The sequence below is a fragment of the Gorilla gorilla genome, chromosome 10 (assembly GCF_029281585.2).
Source record: "Gorilla gorilla gorilla isolate KB3781 chromosome 10, NHGRI_mGorGor1-v2.1_pri, whole genome shotgun sequence".
Lineage (NCBI taxonomy): Eukaryota > Metazoa > Chordata > Mammalia > Primates > Hominidae > Gorilla > Gorilla gorilla.
In genome coordinates, this window is record NC_073234.2 from 133062626 (window position 1) to 133086378 (window position 23753).

General features: G+C 46.3%; 1 protein-coding gene across 3 annotated transcripts in view; it reads right to left on the minus strand.

The window, feature by feature from the left end:
• KSR2 (kinase suppressor of ras 2) overlaps window positions 1-23753 on the minus strand; it is a 517020-nt gene that overhangs the window by 204781 nt on the left and 288486 nt on the right. For all 3 annotated transcript variants that reach the window (XM_055358128.2, XM_019039457.4, XM_055358127.1), the window contains exon 5: window positions 9302-9486. In XM_055358128.2, the coding sequence (XP_055214103.1) occupies window positions 9302-9486 (185 nt within the window). The remainder of the gene's footprint in view (window positions 1-9301; window positions 9487-23753) is intronic.

Consider the following 23753-nt stretch of genomic DNA (forward strand, 5'->3'; position numbering starts at 1 on the left):
GCCAGGGTCTGGCGTGACACGTTAAGGATCTGGGCTGTAGACTATGAACAGTGGGAGACTGTGGTAGAATCTTATCTTAATTGGGGTTGAGAGCCAGATTTTCACTTTGGGAAGATTACATCAATGGATTGGATTTGGGTCAAAGCGGATACAGGACGATCCATTTGGAAACTATTGCATAGTTTGGACAAGGGTGGTGATGATGGAGGAGGAGATGAAAAAAAGTGGAAGGACAGAGCTCACAGTCTACATCCCATGAACCAAATCTGGCCCTCTGCCTGCTATTGTAAGTCAAGTTCTACTGAAACACAGCCACATCCATTTGTTTTGGTATTGTCTCTGGATGCTTTGTGTTACAATGGCAGAGTTGAGTAGTTGTCACAGAAATCATACAGCCTGCAAAATTGGAAATATTTACTATCTGGCCTTTTACAGAAAAAGGTTGCTGACCCCTGATTTAGAAGCCTCACTCAACAAGACATGGAAGATAGGGCATCATGGAAAAGGAGGGTCAAAGTTCACACCTAAATATAGGCTTACCCAGCTGGATAGATGGGCAAGACGAGGCTGCCAGAAGAGGACCAGGCTTGTTGGGGAGGAGGGTAAATTTGATTGAAACAAACCCAACCCCCCTGCAGCGCTACCACTTCATAGAAATGAGGTCAGGCCAAGTCATGTGCAGAAAGAGCGTGCAATCTGGTGCCTGAAGGCGTTATGGTTTTTAGTCTTGCCTCTGATGCACTATGTAACTGCCAGCCAGGAATTTTCCTCTCTTGGAACGTCAGTTTTCTCATCCACAGAATGGGGATGCAGGGGCATTGATAAGGAATACGAATGCCTTGTGTACACCGTACAGTTCTATCGCAGATAGAAATCAGCTGATGTTTTGAAATCAGCTGATGCTCAAGAGAGGGGTTACTGGGACAAAGCCAGGAACGATCAGACACAGGTCCTGATGAGGGGGAATGGGATTGCCCACTCTGACAGCAGGTACCTGACCGAGGATCAGGACTTAACTCCAACAGACACAAATGGCCCTCTTGCTTTCTAACGCCAACCACTTACCTACCAATTTTGGTCGCCACAACTCCTGGTGAGAGCAATCATAACAAAAGGTCTGAGGTTGTCTACTGCATGCTGAGCCCAAACTGTTTGTGCTAGGGCAAGAAGTACAAAATGTGTAGGCAGGGACAAGAGAAGACTGAATGATAAGAACCCAGAAGTCGCCTCTCATGGAACATACACACCCACACATGCACACACACATACAGCTCACGTCACATGCTTCAGCAGCCCTCCATACATACAAAAAGTGTCACCATTTAAACAAAGACACGCTAACTTCCTTTGAACTTCCACCACCTTGTTGCTGAGCACTTTGAGTGGCAGCAGAGACTGCTGTTCTGCAACCCTCTTGATATAATGGAGAGAGCCATTGGTTGGCATCAGGAGACTCAGGTTCAAGCCCCAGCTCTATAGCCCTGGGCAAGTCCTTTCTACTCTCTAGCCTCAGTTTCCCCATCTGTAAAACAAGGAGCTGGACTCAGTGATTTCTGAGGCCCTTTCCAGCTCTGACATCTATCCTAGAACAGAGACTAAAAATTGGCAGCCCCCAAACAAAATGCAACCCGCAAATCTGTGGAGTTATCCAATATGGGCTTATACAGTGTCAAAGGATGTATAATTGGTTGCTAACATTTTTAAAATGGGACAGTGCTTGTAAAAGTCAGGATCTCCAACTTCTGAACAAATCAAACAATCTGGCAGCACAGTGCTGGGCCCATATCTCCACGCGGCCACACCTGCTGGGGCTGGAGAGCAGCTGCCCCTGCCTCACCTCTTTCTTCTCTCCCCCACATCAGGCTGCTACACTCTTTTCAGGTACTTCTCAGAAGCCAGTAGGTATCTCAGAGGAAAAGCCCTGTTCCAGCTGGCATTTAAGGTGACACTGAGACTTTGAATAGGTATTGACTTGCCATGATTATACAGATTGGCCCTGGTACTGCCTTTCCTTATTCTTATTTGGAAAATGAGGAGGAGGTCTGCGTTGGTTTCCTAGGGCTGCTATAAAAAAATACCAAAAACTGGTGGCTTAAAATAAGACAGGTTTATTCTCTCACTGTTCTAGAGGCCAGAAGTCCAAGATTAAGGAGGTTCTTGATTTTCAAAGCAGGGTTGGTTCTTTCTGGAGGCTCTGAGGAGAGCATGTCCTCATGAGTCTCTTCCAGCTTCTGGTGGCTCTGGCAATCCTTGGTGTTCCTTGGCTTGTAGACACATCACTCCAATCTCTGTCCCTATCTTTACCTGGTGCCATCCTGGTATCTCTGTCCAAATTTCCCTCTTCTTATGAGGACACCAGTCATACTGGACTAGGGCCCATCCTAATGACCTCATTTTAACTTGATCACACCTGCCAACACCCTATTTCCAAATAAGGCACATCCACAGGTGTGTGGGGTAGGATTTAGGCACATCTTTTTGAGGCCACAATTCAACCCATGACAAGGCCGAATCTACCTCATTAAACAGGGGTGGAAATGAACACACAACACAAGAGGTTGAAAACTCCTTTGAAACATAAAGATATTTAATAGATACATCTGCAAATGAATCGTGACAATTTGACACACGTGCAGTCCCTTAAGGCCAATTGCTTACATCCAGACTTTATCTTCTGTGTCAGTTTCTTGCACTTGGAGAGCAACTTACACCTGGAATAACTCCCATCCCATCACAGAGAAGCACCAAGAAGGCTGAGGGCTGGGCTCCTGGCTTCCTGGAAATCCACGGGGCAAGTGTGCAGGGCACAGAAGGACCTTAAGTCTCCTGATCCCACACAGTGGAGTTGTCTATAAAAATGTGATATACTAAGAAAGATTCAACGCCACTTAATGTAGGCATCCTGCCAAGGACATCTAGCCTGAGTCCAGCCAGGAGGAAACATCGGGCAGACCCGAATTGAGAGATGTTCTATAAAGTAACTGACCCCTCCTCTTCAAAGAGGCCAAAGTCATACACAACAACAAAAAAGGCTGAGAAACTGTTCTAGCTTGCATAACAGCTAAACACAATATGTGACCTCAGATTCGATCCTGTACCAGAAAAAAAAAAAAATTGCTCTAAAGGATACTATTGGGGCAATTGCTGAAATTGGAATCTGGCGAGATGAAAGTACTGATTCAATGTCAAGTTTACTGAAATTGGTAACTCTACATGGTTACGTAAGAGAGTATGCAGCCCAGTCCCAAATGGTTCACAAAAATTAGAGAAAGAGAAAGAAAGAGGGAGAGAAAAAAGCAAATGTAGGAAAATGTTAAAAACCAGTGAATCTAAATAAAGAGGGGCCTGGAAGTCCCCTGTGTTGTTCTTGCAACGTTTCTGTAAATTTGAAATTACTTCAAAATGAAAGCTTTAAAAAAAACTGTCATATAACCCGGGGATTCTGAAATGCCAGCCTGCAGAACTCCCTGGAGAGCTTGTGAAAACTCGGATTGCTGGACCTCTCCCCAGAACTTCTGATTCAATAGGGCTGGAGGGGAAGAGCAAGAATTTGCATTTCTAACAAGCTTTGGGATGCTGCTGCTGCTGGTGATGGTGGTCTGGAGCACACTTGGAGAACCCCTAGTAGAACCTGGTTTAAATTGTGGTTGTGATCACCAAAATAACTAGGCAGAAGGAGTTAAGCTGGTTGCTTCTGGGAAGCAGGATTGGGGAGGAATAGTGCAAGAGATCAGTGCTTTTCTTTAGGAACTGTCCTGTAACATTTTGTTTATTTCCAGGTTTATATATTTTAATGCCTGCAAATCATCTACATCCTGCCTGGCATGTAGCAGGTGGTCAGTACCCATTAAAAAGCTGCTGGGGCCTGAGTTTCTAAAAGATGCCAGGCAACGTGGAACCTCCTGTGTCTGCTGAGTCCCCAGGGGAAGAGGAGATACCAGCACCAACCCCAGCTCATTTTGGGGGAACGAAGTCCTGTGGGTAACTCCAATAGGATATCTACTTTCCCCTTGGAATTGGCACCACTGAGTCCGGTCAAACCCAAACTGCTCAAAATATCTTCCAATTCTGAGACAAGACTGTGGTTCAGCCAGCAAACTTCTGTCAAGACACGAGCCTCTCCTCCCTCTCTTCTGGGGGGTAATGAACCTTGGCCTTAAGCCTCATTAAACCCCATTATATAATCACCCCCATCCTGAGTCTCTTTATAACCCTTCCAGCGGCCGCTTTCTTGGGAGTAGGCAGTTCTGCTCCATCAGTCTTTATTGCTACCTGCTGCCTTCCTCGACAAACCAGGCTTCTGACTCAGCCTCAAGGTACACGCAAGGCCAGGCTATCAAAAGAGGGTCAACTCTCTCTCAGCTTGTCCCCAGGACAAAGAGCAGGAGTTGCTTAGAGTAAGGATAAGCAGAGGGGCTGCCGTCTTTCAAGACACCTCATGAAGGACAATATTTCATAAGACCCAGGCCTTGTGGGTAACTCCAGCTGGTGTCATTATGACCAAGATGGGGAAGTTCTGGAACCATCAGTCACTTGTTCCCCTTGGTAACTGCTGCCCTGAAGCTGCTGCACCTGGTAGCTGTGTTCTCCCAACCCCAAGCCCCACCCAGAGTTTCCAAAACCAGCATTCTAAGTGAGTCATGGGCAGCTAATAAAGAAACACCCAGAAAACTGCAGGTGGCAAAATTACTATGTCATTCCTCATCTTCCACCAGAGATGTCCAGGATGAATGAGTCGCAGGAGCTTCCTGCAGCTTGTAATTTTGGCTACTTTCTGCAACTGCCTGGCCCCTACGGGGATGGCTACAACCTGGGACGACAGATCCCTAGAATAATAACAACAGAGTCTAGGTGGAGCAGCAAATGGTTAGTCAATGTGGGTGCTGCTTTCTAAGTGAGCACAGCACACTGACAAAGAGGCGTCCTTTGAGCAAGGCTGTCACCCACAACACACTCCCCCCGTGATGCAAGGGCATTGGAGAGAAAACGTGAGCATGTTCAGTTCCCTACCTAATGAGCAAGCAAGTTTTAATGAAGATGACATTGCAATTTCACAACCGAGCACTGCAGAGTGGAGGATGCAAAAGGATGGCAAACTTCACCTCTTTCCTGACCTTGTGACCTTGGGCCAACTGCTTAAACTCTCTCAACCCCAGTTTCTTCATCTGTAAAATGGGAATAATAGTAGTACCTACCTTATAGAGGATGATGGAGTTTAAATGAAATAATAAAAGTAAACTGCTTTGTGCAATGCCTGGAGCATTGTCAACACAATACACGCCGATTGCTATTATTAACATGGTTTTCATCATTGTTGCAAGCCACTTCATCATGTAACATACAGCAATGGCTCCCAAAGCCACCCTTTATTGAGACTCAGTGCTCTAAGTACCAGTCCCCATGCTAGGGAATTTACATGCATTTCTCATTGTATCCTTACTGCATTGTTGCTGGGTAGAAAATAGACTCAAGAGGTTAAGTAATTTGTCCAGTGACTTAACAGCATCCAGTTAGTTGCTTTAAACCTGAAGTCACTTCTACCAGCTGGTAATGAATGATGACAATTATTCCTTCCATCTAGGTGGCACTCTTTCATTGTGAAGTAGCCTTTCTTTAGGGGATTTAAGAAAGCCTGACCTCCATCAGCTGGGATCAGAGATAGCCTACAAGGAGCCCACGAGCTTGCAGATTGTTGGGGTAAAGATGATCCATTGGTGAAGAGCACCTAACCAAACCACCAGAGCATGGTGGCCCACCCAAATGCAACACAGAATAAATACAGCAAGGGTGGAGAGATAAGTCCACTGCTCTCTATTTCTCTGGGAAGCAGGTTCATTTGAGTCAATATCTCCCATGGTGAACAGAAGCGTCTGATGTCTTTCATTCTAGCCCTACCTGAGTGAGGCTATGAACCCCAAGGGCTGGTGAACCTTGGAGACAGATTCCTCCATGAGCGAAGGCTCCTGCCATTCCCCTCCCTCCCTTTCCCCACTCACCACTCCCAGGCCAGGGGAGTAGGGTAAGCCCCAAGAAGGTGATGTCCTTCTCGCAGCCCACTCAAGGTGGCTGGGCACCCTGAGGTTGTGAGGCTTGGCCACACTACAGCCAGATCTGCCTAATGCTGTCCCCAGGCGTTACCATCATGGGGTAACAAGATGACGTGTCACCATCCTTCACAGTGCAGACCAGAGCCAGAGCCGACAGTTACAAACAGGCAGACAGACTGAGCCTGGCAGGGATGCAGCCCCAGGGGCCCCCTTGGCTGGCTCAGCAGGAGGAAGGCTGCCACCAGGGTCCAAAAGCAGGGAGTTCTCTTCTGGAATTCACGGTGGCGTGGGAATGGGAACTATTACAAACAAGGAGGAGTCGGCACCTGGTAGCTGTGTTCTCCCAACTCCAAGCCCCACCCAGAGTCCCCAAAACCAGCATTCTAATTGCATCAAAAGATTTGCCTAGGAAAACTCAGTGGCTAGACCTCAGAGTCACTGAAATGGACCCTCAGGGAGTGCATACCCCTGGGGAAACTGAGACCCAGATAGAGGAAGGAACTTGCCGCATTGAAGTGATACAATGCAGGATAGATTGGATCTGGATTCAGAAGGGACCCCATGGACAAATTCATGCACCATTCTTAGCCTCAGTTTCTTGATCTGTAACATGGGAATTCTAGCACCTGCCTCACAGACTGGGGTGAGTCTTAACTGAAATAGTGCAGCTGACACACCAGGCAGAGACAGAGGCCACAAAGGCAACCGGCGGCAACACTGAGATTCCAACAGAGAGCATCTCGTTTCCCAAACGAACCTGCCTGCCCCACACCAGGCTGCCTCTGTTTCTGTTACTTGTTAGAATCAACAGATAGGGAACTGGTCCCTGGGGTTTCAGCTAATATTTGGGTTACACACTCATTCTTCCACTGAGACTCAAATGCTGTCTTTCTTCTTTCTGGGAGCTCAGAGAGCAACTTTTCTGAAGAACCAAGACTGTCCAAGGGGCAGTTGTGCTCCTGGTGCCTCTTACTGCTGGGAGCCACCTTTTAATTAAGGACTTTGCTCCTGTCCACAGGCAAGCAGAAAAGCTTTTCCTCTTAGGTGGAGACCAGGGAGGGAACAAAAAGTTAGAAGCCATGATGAATCCTCAAAAACTCTTTGGTAGGGACGGGGGCTCAAATGTTTAAACCTGTGTTTTGTTGTCTTTTTTTTTTTAAAGCAGGAAGGAGATGTTTTTACTCTGGCCAAAACTAAAGTGCAGAGCAGTGGCCAACCCCTGGAGGGGGCCCGGCTGACATTCACTCATAGGATGGCGATGACCAAGGACAGATGGCTGCTAGAGGCAGTCACCCAGAGTCATGCCAAGGTAAATGCCAAGCACTCTTCGGGCCATGGGGAAGTGGGGAGGGGAAGTAAACTGCGAGGCATTTAGCCACAGAAGCCCCAAATTAACCATCAGACCACAGGCTGTAAATGCTTCAAGAATAAAACATCATCATAAAAGCCACCATTTATTATGCACCCACTGTGTGCCAGGAACCGTGCAGAAGGCTTGGCATGCATGAGCTCATCTAATCCTCACAACTGTCTACAAGATGAACCTCTTATTGTCCCCATTTTACAGATGAGGAAACAGGTTCAGAGGCTTTGAACTCACTTGAGGTCACACATAATTGCTTAAAAGTAGAATAACTGGGGTTCAAACCCAGGCATCTGCTCCTGGTCGTGACATCTGCCTCACCTGGCTGTTGCTACACACTGGACTTGTCACTATCACACTTTTCTTCATCCACGCTCATGCAGCCAGTCTCTTTGACTACCATGCAGGCCCACCGTCATGAAGGGTGCTCTCTCTGGCAGTGATTTCTCTGGACAAATTAATAAATTGGCCTTCTGGTATGGACCTGGGAGTCGAGGATACTATTTTAGTTTGCTCGATTTAGAGCCTGCCTAACCTGGGCACCAAAACAAGGCAGTCTCTGGACCGACTCCTAATGATGTCCACATGGTTCATCAGTCCATACCCTCAGCTGATTCCTACCATGGATGCGCCATAAACACCCATGGGCTATAAACCAAGCTCACTATTCGGGCCCCAGCCTAACCATCTAGCGGGATGTTGGATATTACATGTGCCTGCCTTTTTTTCCAGGCACAGAATTAATAGATCTTGTCAAATTCTCAAAGTGTAAGAACCCTTAGGTAAAAGTAATGAAGGAAACCCCATATGTAGAGAAAGGCATTCTGCTGGGTATTTGAGCGGTCATGGTTATCAAATGATGTGTGATGTGTTAGAAAGAACCAAATTCAAATCCCAGCTCAAATACTCAACACCTGTGTGACTTTGAGCAAGTTCTTTGACATCCCTGGGCCTCAGTTTCCCCTTCTGTACAATGGGAATAATCCATCTGCACGAGGGATTGTTGCAAGAACTAAATGGGGCCCTGCCTGTGAGTGATTAGCATGTATCAGGGCTCAGTGAACATGTCTCATCATTTCTCAGAGCAGCAACACAACGTGCACAGCCTGTGGCTGAATTAAGGGCCAGGGGTTATTTCTTCTCAGAGCCCTTCCTTCTCTTGAGCAACCAATCAAATAAAAGTTGCTGTCTTGGCTGGAGGACTGGCTGGGCTTTATTCAGGGGGGGTGCCCCTCTGACCACATCTGTGCCTGTTCAGCAAATCGGGCCTCTGGGTAGAGAAGATTAAACCAGCCCTCCATCACCAAAAAGTTCCATTTCCGCTCCAAGTAATAACCACCCTGTCTCCAGCAGAAATTCGTAAGAGCAGAAAGTAAACCACCTCAGGCCATGCTCAACCCCATTTGAACCCAAATACATCTTTGAGATGTAAAGGTTATATATGTTGACCTGAGTGGGGAAAAAAATACAATACTTAATCATAGATGCCTTAGCCACAGCAGCCAAGAAAAATCCTGTAATCAGGCAGCTGAGAGACAGCCGGGAAGAGGGAGAGAGAGGGCGGGTGCCTCCCTGAATGCCTGCTTGCTTTCCTCTGTCTTTCCTTCACAACTTCAGGGGAAAGAGCAGGAACCGGGGACCAACGACAACACCCAGTCAACCTCCCCAGCGTCAGTTATGCCCCCCTCCAAAACCATCCAAATGGGCATGAGTGGCATAGGCAGATGGGGGGGCTGTGGGCAGAGGATGGGTGAAGCTCTATCAGTGAGCATTTCACAAGCCCTTGAGATAAAGAAGAGAGAGTTTGCACCTGGCACAGAGGACAGCAGGTGCTGGGGAGAAGGAGGTGGCGCGGCAAGCGTTCCCAGTGCAGCCCAGCAGGGTGACTTACTTGCAGAGAAGTTGGCCTCAGTGTGAACAGGAGGGGTGGAAGGCAGGAAAGGTGCGTGTCCCACAAAGAAGGAGCGGAGGGAGCGCTCGGACAGCAGCGGGGAGCGCTGCTGAGAGGGGATGTTCTCGCAGCTGCCTACACTGCTGTGGATCTTGAGGTTCAAGGGTTTGCTCTTCTTCTTGGCTCTGGAAGGGAGACAGAAAAAGAGGAAAAGGAAATATATCCATAGGTGCACAAAGTTACAGCAGGGAGGCCCAGCCTTGTGTTTCCCATGAGGGGTCCAAAACCCACAGAGAGAAATTAGAAGAGCCCACAGGCTTTTAGGTAGAGACACAAGGGCTGGGCAAAAAGGGTTTAAAAAGGGTTTACCCTCTCACCCCTAGGTCCCTCTAAGAAGCTCATTCTACCATGGAGCACAAGCAAACACTTCAGCCATTCTTTTTTGCCCAGCTCCCTAGAGAAGCTCTAGAGAGCCAGTGTCAAGTTCAGCTTCCAACTCCAATCCCACAACTTTTGCCTAAACATCTCGAGTCCCCAGAGCTCCAAGCCCCCAACCTGTGGCCAAGCTGCCCTTTGGCCATTTGACAAAAACAGCAAATCCCAGGCTGTCCTCAAGTGAGTCCAGATCTGTGTCAAGGTGGCATTCACCATCTACGTGTTTAATCCCCAAATCCACTGCCCTTCCTCCATGTAACAATAATCAGTGCATTTCTGTAGATGTTAAGCCTGATGACTTTCAAGAGATCTAAGTAGACTAAGCCTTCGGTAGGATCACAGTGCCTCTTCTGGAAATGCTTCCTCTTGCTCAGGACTTCTGGTGCCGGGCTCCTTCTTCCCAGCCCACCCACGGCTCTGTCTAGCTCTTGGTCCAGTGCCTACCAGGAGCCTCAGATGGTGCCCACCTTAGGAGTTCAGGAGGGAGGGTGCTCCACCAGATCATAGGCTGGATCTGATGGGGTGCCTCACAGCCTCACAGGCAGCTGCCAGAGATCAGAAGAGTGATATAGACAAGGGACCCTGAATGCCCCCACCCATCATCGCTGTGTCCACCATAGCAGCATTGCTGGAGAAGAGCAGGTGCAGCTTGTAGGAATTACACTATTCTGGGGCCAGACTCCCCAGATTCAAATAACTGGTCTCATCACCCCCGGGTGAGTCCATTAAACTTCTCAAGCCTCAGTTCTCTTGCCTACAAAAGAGTCCTTCTTTGGAGAATTGTGGAGCGGATTTAAAAATGCCCGTAAGTGAATTAATACAAAGTATAAACATGAATTACTATTATTATATTATGGATATCTGCCTGATAGTTCCTTCAGAAGAAAGAATCTGCAGCTGAAACCAAGCAGAAGCTTCTGGAAAGTTTGGTTCTCCTCTTGGGGACTCTTCAAGACCCAGGAGATTGAATGGTATTCTTTGTACACTCTGTGCCCAGCAAAACGAGTCACATAGAGCAGGAATTTAAATATTTGTTGAATGATCTCTAAATGGTAAAAGGAAGGAAGGTAAAGAAGAGCTCTTCCAGGGACCCCTCAGCTCACAGCATTTGATCCATGGCCAGTTATAGATTCATTCAAGAGAAGAGAGAGGGGTGATGTCTAATCTGAATCCTACACACGGGCATTGGTCTCACCCCACCAGTGGGTGAGCATCTGCCTTCTGCCTACAACATGGTACATTCATGGCAACAACTGTGCAATAAAGCCAGGGACTTTGTCTTACACAGAATCATAAAGGTAAGGAAATGTATAGGCAACTCACTGAAACGGGTAATAGTATGATATTTAAACAATTAATTAATAGAAATGTGTTATGAGCGCAAGTATCCATCAGAGTTAAGCTTATGGCAAAATTTGATACTATCAAAAAAAAGTGCAATGTATACTGAAGGCTGAGAATAACTACGCCCTCAAAAATGGATCTGTCACATCCTGGCCATTTCTGAGTATAGAGCTACCCTGTCCAATAACAGAGCTACTCGTCCACATGAGCACTTGAATTGTGGCAAGGCTTGACTGAAATAGGCTTAGAATGAAAAATAATAATAATGAACAATACCTAACAATATTTTTGTATGCATCAAATGTTGGGTTAAGTAAAATACATTGCTAAAATTAAAAAAAAAAAGAGGGCTGAGTGCAGTGTCTCATCTCTATAATCCCAGCACTTTGGGGGGCCAAGGTGGGAGAATAACTTGAGGCCAGGAGTTTGCAGCCAGCCTGGGCAACATAGCAAGACCCTGTCTCCATAAAAAATTAAAACATTAGCCGGGTTTGGAGGCATGTGCCTGCAGTCCCAGCTACTCAGGAGGCTGAGGTGGGAGGATCACTAGAGACCAGGAGTTTGAGGCTGTAGTGAGCTACGGTTGTACCACTGCACTCCAGCCTGGGTGACATAGTGAGACCCTGTCTCTAAAATAATAATAATGATAATAATAAAATTTAAAAATGATAAAGAAAGTGCGGGGCTTAGCAATTATTCACAGTCTGTTGCTGAAATAAAAAAATAGGTTATTTAAGATTCTTTTTGAATTGTTTCTTTTTTTTCTAGGCATCTTCCTTGCCAACAGATTATTAGGAGGTGAAATTATTCCATTTCCAACAGGCCCTCTCATACTGAGAAAGAGATGGAAAGGAGACACTAAAAACAAGAATTCCGGCAAGGTGCTTATTAAGCTTTGATCTGAAACGGAGAGAAAACAGCTCTGAAATTATAAGCATAAAACATGGACATTTAAAATTTTTCATCTTTATCAAACAGGAGGCTTCATCATAATAATAACAGCAACAACAGCCACTGTTACCGCTGCTTTGATTTGAGTGCCAACCATGTCCTAGGGACTGTATCAAGTGCTTTTCATGTATGACCTCACTTAAGCGCCATAGTAACCTTAGGTGGGAGATGCTGTTATTATCTTCTCTCCAATGATGACACCAAAGCAATGAGAAGATAAGGGATGTGGTGAAGGTGGTGCCAGCCCTGAAACCAGGCAGTACAGCACCAGGGTGCATCTCTCAACTGCACCCACACCAGACCCTGCATGTCAGTCCCAACCCCACATCATCACCCACCCCGAGGCCACTATCCTGAGAAGTTCGATTTGGGACATGCTCAGGTCAGAGGCACTGGGGTGGCCAAGAACTGAGCCCCAAATCTTCACTTTTGCTTCATCCACCTCTGTCTTGGAACCCTTTCACCAGAACCACCCAGAAACCCCAGGCAGATATTTCCCTTTGCCCCCCTGTGTCTAGCACTGAGCCCTTTTGCTCTGGAGTAACTAAACAGAAAAATGCTATAATAGATGAAGGAGACAGGGCAGGGACCCAGGAGAGTCCCTGTTCAGTGGCCCCCACGGAACGGCAAAGCTGCCCCTTACAGAGCGTTTCTATCGTTTCTCTCCCTCCTCCACCTGGTGAACCCCTACACATACTCCATGGTCCAGTTCAAATGTTACCACGTGTATAATGCCCTCTCCTACCCACAGAGTCGGGGTAACTTATCATTCCCTCACCTCACTCTCTTAGGACCTGCTTTTCCATCACATGCTGGAAAAGACCCAATGTCCTTAACATGGTACCCAATATCTACCCACACACATACCTTGGTCTGGCCCTGGGGTCTTCTCACTCTTTGTATATGCTGTCTCCACCACGTGGAATACCCTCTGTTGCTTTGCCTGGCTAAACCCTACTTGTCTTTTATGACTTGGCTCTGATGTCCTCTCCTCCAGGAAGTCTTCCTTGATATCTTAATTCATTTCGGCATGGGTTGGGTGTTCTTCCTCCAGAAAGCATTCCCTAATACTCCCTCTTCCCTCCTAGACTGGGTTGGGTGTTCCTTCTCAGTTCTCTCTCTCTCTTGATTGACTGATTGATCATTAGACAGATAGATAGATAGGCAGACAGACAGCAGAGAGACAGACAGATTGATGGCAACAGTTTCCTATTTTTTCAAATTTGCTGTCTTCTAAGTAGACTGTGGTCTTTGAGGGCAATGACTCTGTGCTGTTCATTTTCCTATCCTTGGCAACCAGCACAAAGCCTGGCACATAGTAGGTGCTCATTAAATGCTTACTAAATGACTGTTCTGGATTAAGACTCTGGCACACATCACATTCCCTTCTAATTCTTTGCCTTCCACACATGACTGTAGGCTCCTTGAGGTCAGGAACCATGTGGTTTACCCTGTTGGATCCTTCATCCCTTAGCTTGGTACTAGTTGAATGAAATGAAACTTTTCAGTGGGCTTGAAAACATTTCTTCCCTTCCCAAGGAGTGCGCTTAAGAGTGCTTGGTTCAAAGCTGCATCCAAAAGGAATCTCTCAGCTCCTCCCACCCACCTCCCCCAAACTCCCATCCTGCCTGCCCAGGAGTGGGGCGCCCTCTTGTGGCCAGAGCACAGCCTCCTTGCAGATTTTCAGAATCCTGGATGGAGAGTTCAGAAAAGTCTATTGGTTTAAGCCTGGGGGCATCCCACACAAGCAGGTTAAAAGCCCCACTGTGAAGGAGGCCTGCTGCTCGCTGGCTTGAGGGAGTCTAAGCATGCCTGCAAAGTCCTTAGTGCCTGGAACGCCAACTCTGCTTATCTCCCCAGGGGCCCACGGCGAGGACCAGCAAGGAGCCTCCAGTTATAGCAGCACATACTGGCGGACTCTTTCCTGCCCATGGTCAGAGAAGAAAGGAAAGCAAGGCGGCGGGGGGAGGGGTGCCATTTCATCCCACGCAAATGCTCAATGTTGAACATTCAAAGAAACATCCATACACGGACACAAATCACTGTTCCTAATGACTGTGACTGTGTACTTAAGATTTAGTGAATATTTTGCAGTATATCCCACAGATGCAGTGTAATTTAGTGGTTAAACTCATAGGCTTTGGGGTCAGAGAGACTGGGACTTAAGTCCTGATTGTGACCTTGAGAAAGTGATCTCAGTTTCCTCATCTGGGCAATGGGGAGAATACTAACACCAATCTCAGAAGGCTATTGTGAGAATTCTATGAGATAACAAGCTTGGCAGGGGACCCAGCACAGAGTGAGGGTTCAGGTGATGTCACCTGCTATTAAAGTCACTATGACCAGGTCAAATCAGATGTCTGTATAGCTACAGAAATAGACTTGAAGAAGCCAACATTGAAGCCAAGCTGCAATTTTCACCCGAAATATCCAACAAACTTTTTTTTTTTTTTGAGACTGAGTCTCGCTCTGTCACCCAGGCTGGAGTGCAGTGGTACGATCTTGGCTCACCACAACCTCTGCCTCCAGGGTTCAAGGGATTCTCCTGCCTCAGCCTCCCAAGTAGCTGGGACTATGGGCGTGTGCCACCACGCCTGGCTAATTTTTGTGTTTTTAATAGAGACGGGGTTTCACTGTGTTGGCCAGACTGGTCTTGAACTCCTGACCTGGTGATCTGCCCATCTCGGCCTCGGCCTCCCAAAGTGCTGGGATTACAGGCGTGAGCCACTGCGCCTGGCGATATCCAACAAACTTTCAATCTACCATGGCCCTTAGTGAGTGAAGAGGACACAGCAAAACCCTCTGGTGATAGATAACCACCGTCATCTCCAAAACCCTGACAGGAGCCTTGAGGCACTGAGCTAAGTGACAAGACCAGATTCTCTGGCAAGAAGAACCAAGTCTGACCCAGCACAAGTTTAGCAGGAGCTCAATGACCTCAGAGTCAATCTGTTTTACCAACCATGGCCACAGATGGAGGGGAGAAGGGGTATATCTAAATAAGGGTTAGTTGGACAGAAGGATAGATGAAAAGATGGATGGATAAAAGAATGGAAAGAAGGAAGGAAGGGTGAAAAAGTGGAAGGATGGAATTGATGAAGGACAGAGAGGATGGGAGGATGGGAACACAGATAAAAGGAAGGGAGGATGGGGGAGGAAGATGAAAGAATTAAAGGATAAATGGATGAAATAAAAGTGAGAATGGGAAGACAGAAGAACAGATAAAGGAATGGAGAAGAATGGGAGAATGGAAGGATGGACAGATGGAAAGAGGAAGGAAGGATGGAAAAGGGAAGAATGGTGGGATGAAAAGACGGAGAGAAAGAAGGGCAGAAGAGAGAATGGGAGTAAAAGAAAATGAGAGAATACATGGCTATTTGATTAGAGTAGGGTGGAAAGAAATCCCATATTGCTTCCTACCCATCAAGGAAGCCTTCATGGACAAGATGTGGGATTCACCTTTCCATCCACCCTCATTACCAAGGCATGGTCAGGGGGGGAAAAACAGACACAAATGACTGTTTCTAATGACTGTGACTGTGTACTTAAGATTTAGTGAATATTTTGCAATATATCTCACAGATGCAATTAAAAAGAACATTCTTTCCCGTGATCTTTGTAGGATATTAGATATCTGTCACACAGATGTCTCATCTGGAAATAAGGCCAATTCAGAGAAAATCAACAAAATGAGGTGGCACAAAACATTAGAAAGGGAAGCCAAATCCTGTGGGGCTATATCAGCCCTGGGTGTACCATGGTGCTTTCTGGATGGGCCAGCAAGTCAGGGCTCCCTGACAAGGTAAGCTGTGCAGAGGGGCTGGGCTAAGCCAAGGCTGCACATCTGTGTTAGGGAAAGACACTCAGCTCCAGGCCATCACCTATGCTTAGGAAAATGCATGTTTCCCAAGTACAGCAAAGGACTCTTCCAGTGTTGGAATCTGGGAAAACTCTTCCCACTTTTCTGATGCCCAGTTTACATACAGTATCAAAACTAAAAGGATCCTGAGAAATCTTACATTGTCTTTGAATGAGTTCATTACTCTCCATCTCTAGCCCCAGTGTTCTGGTCCAAGCCACCACCTTCTTCTCACCTGGGCTGTCGCTGCCTCCTTGCTGGAATCGCAGACTCACTTGCATTTGGTTCCATTTTTGCTTTTTTGTTATATTAAAGTGAAATTCACATAACGTAAAATTCACCATTTTAAATTGAATAACTCTGTAGCATTAAGTTCATTCATATTGGAAGATCACAACCTCTATCTAGTTCCAAATGCTCACCACTTCAAAAGGAAATCCCTTACGCATTAGTCACTCCCATTTCCCCTTTCCTCCAGCCCCTGCAACCACCAATCAGCTTTCTCGCTCTATGGATTTGCCTATTCTGGACATTGCATATAAATGGAATCCTACAAGATATGGCCTTTTGTGTCTGGCTTCTTCACTCAGTACAATGTTTTTGAGGGTCATCCATGTTCTAGCATGGATCACCACTAAATGACTTTTTATGGTTGAGTAATTGGATCCCACTTTGGATTCTTTACAATGTATTCTCTACCCAGCAGTCAAAGGCAGGCTTTAAAAAGTATACATTGTATCATGTCACTCCTCTTCTTAAAACCCCACAAAGGTTTCCAGTTGTTCTCTCTTCTTGTGGTCTATAAAAGCTTCCTAGGACCCTCCACACCTACCCTCCAACTTCTTGTGTCATCTTGGACTCTAGCTGTTCTGGTCATCTTTCTGGTCCTTGACCACACTAAATTCTCTACCTCAGGGCCTTTGCACATGCTGTTCCTGCTGCCTGGAACATTATTCCCCATTGTGCTTGTTAGTGGTATCATACTCATCATTAAGGTACCACTTCCTTAGAGATGCCATCCTTAACTCCCAAACCAGTCAGATCTCCTGGTTACACCTGCTCCCAGCACCACCTGCTTTCCTTCTTAGAATGCATCCCAGCTGGAATTCTGCATTTACTTATGTGGTTACCAGAGGAATGTCTGTCTCCCCTAGGATCCGTGCCCATCACACAAAAAGGGCCTGTATCCTCACCATCTAGCATAAGACAGGGACCCAGAAGCTGGGTCTACAGATGCTCACCCTAGCCCATGTATCCCACCTCAAGCAAGGACTATGTGACATCTTCTATTTGTGGGGAATTCTAAAGGAATGTGACCCAGTCTCCATCTGCAAATCAGGAGGGCTGGTTTAGCAGCATCTTCCCAGTTAATTCCCAAGTAAGGGCTCTTCAAGGACAGAAATACAATTTCTTTTTCTTTCTGACAATTTCTTTTGTCAGCCCCCAGCCACCCTTGGCCTAGGTCTGGCAGGTGGTTGCACATTCAGAAAACTGAATCGATACCCTTTTGCCAGCCCACCTCTCCCAGCCTTCATCACAGAGATCGTCAAGGGAAGCCCCAAACTGATGTTTAGTCTTCGCACCATTTCCTCTTCCCAAAGTGTGCTGGGGTCTGAGTGAAACAGAGCCGCTGGCTCACATGGCCTCAGCCTCCTCGAGGGTGTGGGTTGTGTCCCCTTGAACTCAGAAGACTTTACCCGGCCAAATCCCTCAGCATCTCATTAACTGTGTCTGGAGCATCTGGCCCAGCCAACTGGGAGGAAATGGCAGGGCTGGGAACAGACAAGCTCCTCACAAGCCTGCTTTGAGGACAGGCAAGAGCACACATTCTTGCAGACCGTCCTGTGCAGCAAAATGCTAATCCAGTAACCATTTCCCCAAACAGGAAAAATGCCCAGTGGTCTTACACAGGGCTATGAGCTGTCCCTATCAAACTGGCCCTTTTAAATCCTTTGCTCTTGGGCTGATCCAATGACCCAAGAGGAGGCCTTCAGGAAAGACTTTTCAAAATCAAAGAATGCACAATGTTCTGGGGCAGCAGAGCTTACGAGCTCTCAGCTCAGCTGCTCAGAGCCCAGGAAAGGGAGCAGTTTGGAAAAGCAAAGCCCCATTAATTGTAACACCAAGGGGATGTTTATTGAGAATCTGCTCTGTTATTGGCCACAGGCGATAGCCCTCATTTCTGGCTGGAGCACTCCCCAAGCATGGCATTAATCAACCAGCGTCCTGGCAAAAAAAAGGGGCATGATGAGCCTGTGAAATAGCACAAGCTGCATTTCCCCACGTGTGGAGGAATACGCAGTCCTTTTAGAGAAGACATGGATGCATCTTTTTGCATTTTAATAAAATTCAAGAAATAGCCTTTGCACGTCAAATCTATAATTTCATAGTAATTATTTTCTATATGCAAAAGCTACTAAGAAGGAGAAAAAGAAGAAGGGGAGGAGGAAGAGAAAGAAGGATGAGAAAAAGGAAGACAAAGGAGAAAAAGGAAGAGAAAAGGAAGAATAAGAAGACAAACAAGGGGGAGGAGATGTTGGCTAAAAAAATGTTAAGTAAACTATAGTATAGATCCCACCCAAATGGCTAAAAATAGACTGGCAGTTACAAATATTGGCAAAGATATAAGGCAAACAGAACTTTCCTAAAATCCTGGTAGGAGTGTAAATTGGTACAACCGTTTTTGAAAAATGACTTGGCAGTAGCTACTGAAGCTGAAAGTAAGCTCTGACCCAACGATTTTACTCCCAGGCATGTATCTAACCAAAATGAGGGCCCATGTCTGCAAAAAAAGGCCTTTGTAAGAATGTTCATGGCAGCGTTATTCATAAGGGCCACACAAACACTGGGAACATCTCAATGACCATCAATAGTGGAAGGGATAAATAAGTCATAGTGTACAAATGCTATGACTTGAATTCTCAAACACACAAAGTCTGAGAATGACACTGACAAGTGGAGAAGGATGTCCATCATTGGGATAAGGTGATGATGCCAGGCCTGGGAAGCATGAAGCCTTCCTTGAAGAAGGGAGCATACAACAGCATCATCAAAGGCATCCAGAGAAAATGTATGCAAGGAATACTTGGCCAAAATGCCCCTTCTCCCCACACTGCATTTTTGGTCTTAAGACATTCTCTTGGTTTTCACCATCAATGCATGTTATGGGCTGAATTTTGTCCCCCTCAAGTTGCTATGTTGAAGTCCTAACCCCTAGGACTTCAGAATGTGGCTGTATTTAGAGATGGAACCTTTAAAGAGGTGACTAAGTTTAAATGACATCATAAGGGAGAGCCCCAATCCAATAGGATTGGTGTCTTTTTAAGAAGAGGACAAGACACCAGGGATGTATAGAAGCCGCCATGTAAGGACACAGCAAGAGGATGGCCATCTGCAAGACACAGAGAGAGGCCTCAGGAGAAACCAACCCTGCCAACACCTTGATCTTGGACTTCCAGCCTCTAGAACTGTGAGAAAATACATTTCCATTGTTTAAGCCCCTCGATCTGTGATATTTTGTGACAGCAGCCCTAGCAGACTAATACAGTACCCTTGTCTCAAGGGATTCTTTGGCGCCATAACTCGAACAAGAAAAATACCTGCCACTTTTAATGGGATAGTTACTAGGGGCCACACACAGGACTGGCCACTTTATGAGATTCTTATTCTAGCGGTGTCTGAATTTCTCCATTTGCTCTCTGTCTGCCAACTAGAATATGAGCTCTATCTCAATGCTGCTTACTAATGTTGTCTCCAAGGCCTAGAAAAATGTCTGATGCACAGTGTGTCCTCCAAAACTATATTTTGGATGAATGTACAAGTGAATATTAACATCAAGCCTTGCAGGTGGTTCCATCTCACAGATGAAGAAACTGAGTCCAGAAAGTTCTGAGCTCCTTTTTTTTTTTTTGAGACAGAGTCTCACTCTGTTGACCAGGCTGGAGGGCAGTGGCGTGATCTTGGCTCACTACAACCTCCGCCTCATGGGTTCAACTCGTTCTTCTGCCTCAGCCTCCCAAATAGCTGGGATTATAGGCATGTGCCACCAAAGCCCAGCTAATTTTTTTTTTTTTTTGTATTTTTAGCAGAGATGGGCTTTCACCATATTGTCCAGGCTGGTCTTGAACTCCTGTCCTCAAGTGATCCACCCACCTCACACTCCCAAAGTGCTGGAATTACAGGCATGAGCCACCGCACCGGGCCAGTATTGGGCTTCTAACCCAATTTGTCCAGATCCGGAGCCCAGGCTCTCACAGCTACATGAGGCTCCATCCCACTCTGGTGCCAGAAAGAGGATACTACCCCCACCCCGCCCCCACCAACCCTTGCCAAGCTTCAGATCGCAGACATCTTCATGTACTAGGAGTTAGGATTCCGGGGCTCTCTGGGTGAGACCTACATGGCTTCCTCCTCACTATGACCCAAGAGCTTGACCACAGCGAGATTTGGACTGAAGAACAGATTTCTTGCAAGAAGCAAAGGAGTTTTCCTCCAGGTACAAAACAGAACTGCTGAGGTACCTGGGAGGTGTTACCTGCATCTGTCCTCTCAAACCAAGCTCCTATGACACAGGATCTGGCCTGGGAGGAATATGGTTCCCCTATGGTCATGGGATCTGTTTGGGGGTAATGCAGCTCTCAGAGATTGAGCCAAGTAACCCCCAAGGGACCTCTGTAGTGCAAAGGCAGGTTTTCTGTGGGTGAGGACAATGGACAACATGATGTGGGCAGCAGGGACTGAATTCCAAATGGCCCTGGATGATGGTCCTGCTCCCCTTGTACCAGCTGTGTGGTCTTGGACAAGTCACTTCTCCTCTCTGGGCCTGTCTCCTCATTTCTCAAAGAGGGATACTGCCCAAGTGTGATGATGGTCACAGCAGACAAGGTCTGCTGAGGGGTCTGCAAGGGGTGGGGCATGGCATCAGTGGGAAAGACTGGTATCACCCTCTTGGCATGAATTCGTATTGTTTCTAGTAAATTTCCTACTTCATGAAGGCACATGGCCCAAACTCTGTTTCCCCGTCTCCTTTCACCTTGAACCTGCTCTGGCTCAGCTTCTCTCTACCTTCACTCTCCTAGGACCCAGTGCCATCTTCTCTCCATGTATCCTTAAAGGCTGAACTCAAGTCTGAGCTCCCTTGAAGCTCCCAGAACCATCGAACTTTAGGTTGCTATCACCAGCACTCCATGTGCATCAGCACCATGCACGGAGCGTTTCCTATGGTCCAGGTACCAGCTCCCCATGTGCATTAACTCATGCGGTCCTCACAACAACCCTACAAGGAAGGTACTAGAGTTATACCCATTTCATAGATGGGGAAATTGAAGTTCAGAGAGGTTATGCGGCACTTGGTTAAAAATTCAGCACACACCAACCAAGCACACTCTAAGTGTGATGCACTGTGTTCTTACACTTCAGAGGTCTAAAGGGAAATAGAAGACACAGCTTCCATTGTCAGCAACCCTGACTTGTGTATCACATCTGCACCAGCACAGACCTGGCCATGAGGCAGGAGTCTGTTTGACACCTGCTATAAGGGTACGGGTGTCTCAAGACACAGCAGAAATCTCAAATCAGATGTGGTGAACCAGTAACTGATTCACTGAGACTGGGTTATCCATGCTGTCTTTTAGCCCATCTGGGTGTGTAAAACTCAAGAATTCCTGGGTTATGGCTAGGTCATGGTTCTCCCTTTGTTCTCAGGAAGATTGCCTGGTGGTCTGAACTGGGCAGCTGTAGCCAGGTTCTTCTAGAACAGGGGTTCTAGAAGGACTATGGGCCAACCAATGGCCAAATCCAGCCCTCACCTTGTTTTGGTAAATAAAGTTTCCTTGGACCACAGTCATGCCTACTCATTTATATATATATTGTCTGTGGCTTCTTTTGCCTGACAATAGCAGGGTTAGTTGTGACAGAGTTGGCATAACCCCAAGCTGAAATATTTACTATCTGACTCTTTGTGGAACAAATTTGCTGATCCCTGTTCTACACTACCTGTCCACAGATGTCAAGAGAAAACTTGTAAGAGAGCCTGCTTTAAGGGTCTGCTAGGGATTTATTTTCCCTCAGCATACAGCTTCTCTCTTGACCTTCTGTGTCTAAATAATGAACATTCTCTATTCCTGTTCACTCCTCTCCCCATATCCCTGAATTGTATGCCACTGTGACTGGGTTATGGGGAGGGAAGCAAACAGGAACATTCTTTAATGATCAGTATAAATCCCTTTGTCTAAATCTATGCTGTTCTTTACAGATATTAACATTTTAATTAAAGCAAGACAAAATTTAAAATTCTTCTCATCAGCCATTACATCCATGATTTAAATGCTCAAAAGCTACATGTGGCTAATGGCTACCGCACTGGACAAAGCAGGTAGAAAACATTTCCATCATTTCTAACGTTTCTTTTGGACACGGCTGCTCTAAACAATCCCTGCCCCCAGCATTGAAGGGTGAGATGATGCATTGTTCTGCAATTAGATCATTTGCTCCATCTCATCTCTCTCTCCTCTCCTCCTCTCCAAGTCTGGTTTTCACACCCCTCCCAACAATAGTGAAATTAACTGAGCTTAGCAAAAGACTGGAGGCAGCTGAAATATGCATTATAGTGGACTGGTCGATTAAATTATGGTAATTCCATTTGATGGAAACTATGTAGGTGTTAAAAAAGAATCAGGAGAGAGAGAACAGCAACATTTATTATAAAGTGAAAGTGGGAGGAGAAAAAACAATGGATATGATATGGCCTCATTGTGTCTTTGAAAGATATATATTAATTCAAAAAAAATGACCTGGTAAGTGTTACTAGGACAGTAAAATAATTGGATTCCAGCAATGAAGGAGGCAGACAAGAGCTATACTTTCCTTGGGCTTATATCCTGATGGGGGAATACAGACAAACAGATAGCAACGAGGAAATGCTACTTAAGAATAAGAGCTACCACCAGGTGTGGTGGCTCATGCCTGTAATCCCAGCACTTTGGGAGGCCAAGGCAAGTGGATCCCTTGAGCTCAGGAGTTTGAGACCAGCCTGGGTAAGATGATGAAACCCTAACTCTACAAAAAATACAAAAATTAGCCAGGCATGGTAGTGCGCACCTGTAGTCCCAGCTACTAGGGAGGCTGAAGTGGGAGGATCATCTAAGCCCAGGAGGTAGAGGCTGCAGTGAGTCAAGATCGTGCCACTGCACTCCAGCCTAGGTGGCAAGGCCAGAACCCATCTCAAAAATAAATACATAAATAAATGACAATAATAAGAGCTTCTACATAGAGAATTAAAATCCAGTGATATGGTAGTGAGTAACTGGGTGGGAAGGCAGACCTGGCATTTTGGCTGAGACCTGAATGTCAAGGAGAAGCCAGATTTGAAAGATTTGAAGGAAGAAGGATCAGGCAGCCTGAGGCAGGGGGAATGTCACAGAGTCCACAGAACTGGCGCCAAGCCAGGACAAGGAAACTCAGAGTAAGTGACGAGGAGAGGGGCAGAGGTGAAGTCGGGAGGCAGCAGGGCCAGATCACTGCAGGTCCTTGTTAGGAGGTAGGGTTTTATGCTGAGAACTTTGGGAAGCTGTTGGAGGACTTTAAGAAGGAAGATAACAGAATTGGATTCTGCTTTTAAAAGATCACTTTAAAGTCTTTAATCCACCTTGAGTTGATTTTTGTATAAGGTGTAAGGAAGGGGTCCAGTTTCAGTTTTCTGCGTATGGCTAGCCACTTCTCCCAGCACCATTTGCTAAATGGGGGAGAAATAGAAACACTTTTACACTATTGGCAGGAATGCAAATTAATTAAACCATTGGGGAAGACAGTGTGGCAATTCCTCAAAGATCTAGAACCAGAAGTACCATTTGACCTAGCAATCTC